Source organism: Sinocyclocheilus anshuiensis, unplaced genomic scaffold, assembly GCF_001515605.1.
Source record: "Sinocyclocheilus anshuiensis isolate Anshui unplaced genomic scaffold, SAMN03320099.WGS_v1.1 scaffold1162, whole genome shotgun sequence".
Classification (NCBI taxonomy): Eukaryota; Metazoa; Chordata; class Actinopteri; order Cypriniformes; family Cyprinidae; genus Sinocyclocheilus; species Sinocyclocheilus anshuiensis.
The window spans coordinates 1,951,437-1,960,683 of NW_015540875.1; the positions used below are offsets into that span (position 1 = coordinate 1,951,437).

The following is a 9,247-nucleotide window of genomic DNA, read 5'->3' on the forward strand; positions in this document are numbered from 1 at the left end:
TGTGTGTGTGCGTGTGTGTGTGTGTGTGTGTGTGTGTGTGTGTGAGAGTGTGAAATACAGTGCTGAATGAAAAAGCGGGGCAATTTGATGATAGCCGAATTATAATGGGCCGCCTAATAATAATTATTATTAGTACATTAATAGGAGAATGAGCCTAATATCGTCTTGACTATCGACACTCCTCATTTGCGCGCGCGCGCGCGCGCGCGTGTGTGAGTGAAATACAGTGCTGAATGAAAAAGCAGGGCAATTTGATAATAATATCGTCTATTGGTACAACCCTAATTCACACTGTTGAATTGAGCAGGAGCCAATTCTTTAATTCTGAATTGTGCACAACTCAACCAGAGAACAATTCTAGATCAGCAGATTTTTTGTTGTCTAAATGGTTGACACCAAAATCTGTCCCTCACAGCCTCATTTTCATTTGCTGTAAATTAAATATGGCGTTTACCCTGACTAATGCCCACAATGCTTTAGAGTGAGGTAATGCTGTTGGCCTGCTGTCTCTGTATTAATTCTCGCTGTGGTTTGTGCTTAATGAACCAGGATCCCTTTTTTCCGTACTGCAGCTTCATCTGGTGTTGGCAGACCTTGCCGAGTGGAAGCAGTGACGCAGTAGATTGCCACGACGGGAGGGATCTTGTTATTTCAAATGGAAGAATGGTGGGTGTCAGAGGGCCCGGTGTTGACCTTTGTTGACCCACCGTGCACAGCGGTGGTTTCAAATCATCTGGTTTAATCTTTTTTTGGGTTTAAGCTGGCGCTTCAGATTGCCCATTTTGCAGTAGCATCACGCAGGCCGCACAGCCGTATCAAATTAGAGAATTGCAGCTTTGGAAGGGTGAGACGCATGCATAATGCAGATCTCTATCCATTTGATTGTCACTGCTGCGGCCTGAAGGAGCCGTGGCATTGTCTTTTGATATGGTCGTGGCTTATTCTCAAGGTTTCATTGGGAGGAAAATGAAGTTGGAATCCAGGATGATTATCCTTGGAGGTTCTGGTTTTACTTGTCGGGGCCGAATATGGTTGTAATTTGTCTAATCGTTAGTATGGCTCTGATGGTTATTTGAGGCATGAATCTTCGGCTGTGCAATTTAGATGAAGTGTAGATGAAGCTGTTCATCATGGTTGTTAGTCTTAGGTGCACCATTATAAATAGATAACTTTCATATGTTGCAATTAATACAATAACATCAAACCTTCATACAATACAGTTCCATCTTAAATTATTTATTGTAAAATCTAAGGTTTTATGCATTGCTTTTTTTCCAATTCAAACTAAACAGTTTCTGAGCAAATTTCGTTTTTCAGAAATATACTTAAAATCCTTTTTAGCATTTTAATGTAAAATGTATTTATTAATTTATATTTTTTTAAATAAATTTGTATTTATTCTCCATTAGTGGTACATTTCAACAGTCTTTTTTATTTATTTATTTTTTTTATTCCAATATTCCAATCTTTTCATTTTTTTTCCCCAAGTAATTTTTTTACCTTTGGTCAATATTATTGAACCCAAACAGGTTATTGCTGTTGGAGTGCCTGCAATCGACCATCTATGTAAATTCTCCAAGGAATTCAGTGTTCAGCTACTCCTATCTGACATGATCAAGAACATCTTGCGTCGCTGCGACTTCTCGGCTGGTTCTTGTACTACGGCGAATTGGTCGTAAATCAGATGCGTGTCGTGAGTATTTGGAAACGTGTGAGAACACATTACAGATGGACCTGCGGTGCGAAACATGCCCTTCATGTTTGATTTCGTATGCTGCTTCTGTTTGGTGGTGCCAGGCTGCTAATGGACGTGCAGGAAAGAGAGTCGAATGAAATTGCGCTGGCATTATACTTCATGTCTTCTAGCCTACGGCTCAGTCTATCAGACCTGGTCAATAATAAGCAATCCATTTGCAACTCCAAGCCTTGATGAATTACAATGTGTGCCTGAGCGGTACATGACCCGAGAAGTGGTGGATGTGAAAGCGTGCAATTCCAGACGCCAGTTATTGCTCTCATGTTTGACTGGCCTGTTTGCCAAACGAAATTCATGGTTGCCCTGACACTAAGAAATCAGGCCCCACGAAAGGCAATAAATTATTCTCCAGCCCGACACCAGCTCTTATTACCTGTGTCACTCTACATAGAAGTCCCGTGTTGGCCTAATGGCGGATTTCGTCAGGGGAAGAATTTTCCGGCACAGTCGCTGACAAATCAAATGTCAGCGCTCGTCCAGGTAATGACGTTTTTGCCTCCCACACGGCTTGTTTCACACTTGAGGCTTGACAGCAGAACCCAATGTATCATGAAATTAACGGCCCTTCCCGTGGTGGCGTAACAGAGTCTAAGTAATTCGGGTCTGGTGGGGTTTGACCCTCAAGTGCCGGGTGCGCACAAAAGCCTTTGAATTATACAGCCACAATGAGAACCTTTAGCCGCTGCAACAATGGGATGCAACGCATTGCAATCCCAGCTTTCGGCATAAATGAGACTTGGGCTTTCTGTGAAGATCAAGGGAGCGAGTTATCACCGTGAAATACTCCTGTTCAAAAGATATTTATGCAAAGGGAGCACCCTTGCTCTGAAGTGTTTTCCATTTTGTTTTGAAACAGACGACTGATGCATTTGCATCCCATTTTAGATGGTGGATTTTTGCCCTAAAAAACGTTGAGTGTGCTACTGGAGGTGTAAAAGCTATTGTGTTCATTGTTGCGACAAAGTCGGTATTTCACGCTTTATCTTTCCTTTGGTGACTATTGTAAAAGTTGCGTAAACGTCCTCTCGTCCGTGCCTCATTTAGCATGGGTATTTTTAGAGTGTTTCATATGAAGAAAGTGTCATTGTGAGGCTTCCTTGGGAATGCAAATTGCATCTCGGGCTGAATGTATTGCCTCATACCTATCAGCTTTTACAACACTGTAGGGATTGTTTACTGTGGCAGAGCTGTCTTTCCACTAGAAGCGGGGCCGTGAGAGTGTTTATTTTGAGGCTTGAAGATTTGAATAGCTTGTTTGGCTTCAATTTAGTTCTTTAAAACGTCGCCCCCTTGTGCATTCGCTTGGAGGAAGCCAACCAAGAGTTTCGGAACAAATTACATCTCAGTGTCTCATTCATATTCAGCGTCGCCTGTCAGGACCTAGCGGTGATGAATTTAGTTGTTAGGCCTGGTGGGCACGCTCGTATTTGCCAAAGCAAACGCTTGCGCTGAATTTATTCTGCGCACGCAGCTCCGGGACCGATCGCTGGATATGCAGGCTGCCAGTCACCTGCCTTCAGAGGAGTCGAATGGGATGGCCATGGAATAGCAAAAGGAAAAGTTTTGCCGGCGCACCGTTCCGCACGATTGGTGGAAGTGCTCTTCTCGGAGGAAAATCATCTGCCGCTGAGCCCCGAGAGTGCTGCTTGAAGCATGGAACGGAAATGAAGAATAGTTCTTCCACTTTATTGTGCTTTTATCAAGTTGGCTCTATGGCACAAGAGCGGCAGTGCTTTTAAGGCAAGCTAATGTTTTGCGTTATGTTTGTGTTTTGTACATGTTTTCCCGCACGGAGTCGTGTACATCAACCGTTTCCGTCTCTGCTGGGAAATATTATGCTTAAGGGGTATGCTCAAATATTATGCTCATCTGGTATGGTTTTTTTCTTAAGCCAACACCAATTTTAGACTTGAGTTTATCCTTTGTACACATGCGAACTCTGAGGCGTAATCCTCTTGATATTTGATGAGATTTTGTTTGTTTGGTGAAATATTGTGTCTGTGGAGATGTCTGATTTGCTGTGTCTTGTGGCTGTAGTGATGGTGGGCGTTATGGCACCAGTCAAAGGGCCTCAGATACACCTGTTGAGTGTTTGCCAGTCCACAGACAGATTCAGTCAGTCCGGAGTAATTGTTGTGTGTTTTTGGATTATCTTGTTTTGTTTCCAAAGGCCCTTCTTCCAACTTGAGACTGTAATGTTGGGAAGGCACAAAATATACTCTATGCAAGTCGAGTGAAATACTTCTAGCCATATGCAAGCAACGTCTTTTTTTTTATTGCTGCGTTTTGAAAGCGGTCAGAGTTTTTCAAGTGCACGCTGCTTTCTCAACATGGAAGTTAGTTTATACAGCAGATATACTGTCTATTTAACCAATGTTTGTTTGTTTGTTTTTTAATATTTATTCTCTCAATAAGTGATTACAAAAACAATAGTGCCTTAAACTAATCACAGGTAAAGGAACAAAATCGATAATATATTGCTTGAATGATTATTTAAAAAACTGGATAATTATTATTATTAAAAACTATTTTGATGTGCATCTTAACAATTTGGCAAAGCCCAAAACAACATTATATTATTATTAATAATAATAATAATAAAATATTTCTAATAAGTTGTCTACTATAAATAGTGCCTGTTATTGTTATCATTATTATTATTGTTAATATTATTATTATTGTTAATATTATTATTTAATAATTAAATGGTTACAATTTATTATAGTAGTCATTGTTTTAAATTAAATTACTTTAATTTAATTTAAAATGTAAATTATTATTATATTTCTAATAGTTCATTAAATAATTACATATTTTTTGTAATAATAATAATATTGTTTTAAAATTATTCTAACAAGTAGATTACATTATTATTATTATTAGTAGTAGTAGTAGTAGTATTATTATTATTTATTATTATTATCATCATCACTATTATTATTATTATTATTATATTAATACTTCTAATAAATATAAATGGTATACATTTTGTTGTTGTTAATATAGTAGTAAATAAACAAAATAAAGCAGTAGCAGTCAATCTCTAGTGTAAATAGTCTTGTATGTCCAGTTTACTCTTTCAGGTCAACTACTGTATTAGCAGAGCAAACATTTAAAAATAAATTTGCTCAACAAGACTTGTTTATATCTAGCTGCCAGAGTAACGCATCAGGGTTACGGACCCCGGCTATTGAAGTTAACGCTATTGCTCCCTTGAGTACTTGAGAAGTTTGTTACCACCATGAAATACAGTAGCACACATAATTATGTTCAACAAGACTTGCAACATGTTGGCCAAGAATTGCGTTTGCAGATCTGTGTTTGACTAGATTACTGTCAGTCCCAACCTGTATCTGGAGAAAAACACGGTGCTCCAACTACTTTAGGCAGGTGCTTCTTTCTTCAAGGCAATTTCCTTTCTTTTGCTTTCATCCAGTGGTGCTTGAATCCCATAAAGTCACAGAGTGGTGACAGCATGTCAGGATCCTGTTTTTCAACAGGAGGCGACCCGACCGTTCCTCATCCCACGGTTCTCTATCCTTCTCCTCCAACTGCCTGGAAAAGCTGGCACGGGCAATTAAACTTTCCCCATTGCATGGATTTGAATCGACTTCATCCGAAAGATACCCACTCTCTTTAACGCCGTCTCCTGGAGTGTGCTCTGCACATTTGCTTGCATCCCAGTAGGGTTTATTTATAAGCAGCTACATCTGAGTCGAGGTGTGGAGTCTACCTCGTTTGTTCAGACCGATTCATCTGCCTCTCCTCTCCTGCAGATAGTGACGTTCGCGCTCCTCCAGCCGAAAGTGAGCTGTCCCTGTGTAAATCCTTGTTAAAGTTCACCGCTGTCCCCTCTTCTCCCGGCATTCTGAAGAGCTGACATCTCTCCCCATAATCTGCTGCCCTTCTCTCTTTTCTCCTGTCTGGCTGTGCCAGATCACTCGAGCAAACTTGCAGAGGCTTGCAGTTTTTTACAGGCAGTGCACCTAAAATTTGTATTGAGACTTATCGGATTAGGATGTAGTGTTCTTAGGAGGTGTGCTGGGGTTTATTAGCGCTGTTTGCTAAGGCAAGCATCTGCATAACTAAAGTTCATCTGCCTGGAAATGTAGTCCGACTGCTGAAAGCATGATTTTGACAACTTTACAGCTAGTAACACACTTGTTTGGAAGAAAGAATTAATGTAAGCGCTTTAATTGAGATACACGCTTCATGTTTCTGCTTTTAAACTCTCCGGAATAGCTTGCATTATAAAGAGCTTCATAAAATATAAAATGTTAATTATTTATAACTATTATTTTAATTTAAACAAATCTTATTTTTTAGATAGTATTTTAATCTTTATAATTATTTTTTAAATATTATTTTTTTTTAAGCTTTAAAAATTGTATTAAAATGTTAATAAAATTCAAGTGTTTTTTAAATAATTAAAGAAAATATTAATTTTAAAGATTTTATTTTTAATTTTTATGCTGTGTGTCCTTTTCTTGAATTGTTTTTTTTTTAGCTTACTGTAAAGTGACCTTTGGCTTGGGAAAAGTGCTAAACAAATAAAACGTCTTCCTTCCTTCATATGATCAGAAAAGGCAAATTTTCTGAATTTTAAAAAGTCAGTTTAATAGTAATCAGTGGTAGGTTTTTATGGCTGTTTTTCTATTTATTTATTTATTTGGCATTGTACAGCTGATTTGAACATGCCTAATCTCTTTTAGTTGCATTTTTATCATATCTGTACAATAACTGGATGTAGGCGAGTTATAATGAAGTATGTTAGATGAATCTTCAAACAATGTCTAATCCATCACACACCGTTAGAAAGTCACTGCATTAGTATTATGCTTGGTTGAATTGAATGTGCACTGGGGAAATTTGATATTGGGAATCTACCCAGCCATTGTTCTTCCAGCATCTCACTCTGATGCTCTCCCATGATGCACCAGCTTGAAGCCTTTTGCTTTGACTAATGAACGGCCCTGGAAATGTCAAACTTTCTTTACCCAGCACAATCATTTCTCATATAGCAGATATAAACTCATTTTCTCTCTCTTGTGCTCTCTCTCTTCATCTTTTCCAGTTCAATACCAGATGGAGATGATGAGGAGTCTCCGGCATGTGAACATCGACCATCTCCACGTCGGCTGGTATCAGTCCACGTACTACGGCTCTTTTGTCAGCCGAGCCCTGCTGGACTCGCAGTTCAGCTACCAGCATGCAATCGAAGAGTCTGTGGTGCTTATTTATGGTGAGTCTCATTAGTTAATAACACAAGATACCCACAGTGCATTCACAGGCTGGAATCAGCCGCGCGTTCAGGATTTGACCATCCTTTGGATGTTAAAATATGCAAATATAAATGCTTTTCAAGGTTGTTGTTTTTTTTGTGATACCAATTAAATTTACTCTGCTTAGTAACTTTAATACTCTGCAATAGGGCTGTCAAAATGGCCGAAAAACTAAATTCGAATTTTGTACTTAAATATGATAAAAATTCGAATTATATTCGACTTTAAAATGCATAATTTCAGTTAGGGGGAAGAAAAGCTTTTGGCTTCTCTTCTGAGGCCACAAGAGGGCGCATCAAGCAAAATATTACTAATGCACGTTTATTCAAAGCATAAGATAACATGACTATCTGAAAAAAAGTGCATAATGTTTAAAATAATGTTTATAAACCAATTAATTAAGTTGTTTAAACAACTATAAACAAAACAGCATCATGTATGTATGCATAGTTTAATACAAAGGGCGGAAAGCCAATCACACAAAACATTTTTCATTTAAAAACACGAATTGCAGTAGGATGGGGAAAAAAAACCCACCATAAAGTCTCAAGATATGTTTTTTCAAAGTTGAACTTGCATTAATTTTACATGGCTTTCTAAACATGCGGCTCTTTTGTGCGAGATGCGAGTGCAACGGTGATAGATGTCCCTCTAGAAAATGCGCGAAATATGCGTTCTGTGTGAACGGCTTGGTTTCAGTTTTGACGCAAACAAGATCTTCTCCGCATTGATGTTCTGTTTTCCCGCAATAGTTGTCATTAACAACGCAGCAGCGCCGCATCTAGTGGCTTCAACTGGATAGGCTAACAAAAACATTAAAATGCAATGACATTTACATCGTCATCGCATCTCGTGCGCCACTGATAAGGCTGCCTCCTTAACGCACACCTAAGATTCAAATGCAACGTTTTTGCATTCGAATGTGGATTTTTTTTATTTTGAATTTTGAATATTCGTCAAATTTAAAATAAAAAATCCACATTCGAATGACAGCCCTACTCTGCAACAATTTTCACTCAGAAATTGTTAGGACATTTCACAAAAATGACAAAGAATCAAGTAGCACATTGAATTAGATGTGAGATTTTTAAGTAGAAAGACTGAAATAGTATTTTTTGTAAAATGTACTTCAATAATCGTTTTTTTATTTTTAAAAAATATATTTTTGCAGTGTATTTGTTGGTCCTTGGACATTTATTTAATTTATGATTTTTACCTTGAGTTTTAGCAAATTAAGTGAAATTTGTAATTAGCTCCACCAAATAGAATAGCATAAAATGCATAGTTCTGTTTTATTTTTGAACCACAGACATTTTAATGGTCAATAATAACATTTTAAATTACTGTAAACCATATGCGATAAGACTAATTAAAACTTTTCTGGTGGTCTTTAGAATCAGAGTGAACTACTTGTATCATGTATAAAAAGGTTGCTATGAAAGCGTTTTTACCATGATTAAGGTAGTTTTACATGCTCCCTCTTTACTTTTGCAATGTTACAGTCTTATTGCTTTGTTAAATGGACGGCTTTCTTGTTGGTTTCAGTGAAATTATGTGATACTAATATGCTGCTGTCTTGAGGATTAAAGTATCTTGTGGTTGTTGCTGAGCTGGTAAAGCATGATGCTAGGTCAAGTGTTTGATGCACAAACTTACAAAATGTATGCCTTGAATGCAATGCAAGTGGCTTCAGATGAAAGCGTCTGTCAAATGCATAAGTGTAAAGTGCATCCGGACAATGTTGGGTGAAGGGTGTACTCAGGAACTGGAGTATTGTCTGCCCTGTGTTCAACACACGGTTCACAGCTCCGACTGCCACACTGCCGTGCTGTTCTTTATATTTAATCATGCCCCCTTTAAACCCATCAATAATGCAAGCTGATATATTAAAGGCTAAATAAAAATCTGCTCGCATCTCTCTGCATACCAAGGAAAGAAGTCTTGCAGTTTAGAAAGCTTCAGTGTGAATTTAGCAGATCTGACCCTTATTAAGAACTGTATTTTGAGTGAAAATCTTGCATTACTTTAAAGCGATTTAATGCACTCTAGTAGAATATTTGCCATTTTTAATACATTTTTACATTTAGTAGATGTTTTATTATTTTATTATTATAAATCAGCTTGCATTGCATTCATCATGCATTTCCTGTGATTTAAACCATAACCATCTGTATAATTTGGTTTTAGCTGTGTGTATGTGTGTATATAT

General features: G+C 37.9%; 1 protein-coding gene across 1 annotated transcript in view; it reads left to right on the top strand.

Annotated features, from left to right (window-relative positions):
• The window catches only part of eif3ha (eukaryotic translation initiation factor 3, subunit H, a), a 68,819-nt gene that overhangs the window by 35,681 nt on the left and 23,891 nt on the right, over window positions 1–9,247 (top strand). The window contains exon 3 of the mRNA XM_016485831.1: window positions 6,831–6,998. Within this exon, the coding sequence (XP_016341317.1) occupies window positions 6,831–6,998 (168 nt within the window). The remainder of the gene's footprint in view (window positions 1–6,830; window positions 6,999–9,247) is intronic.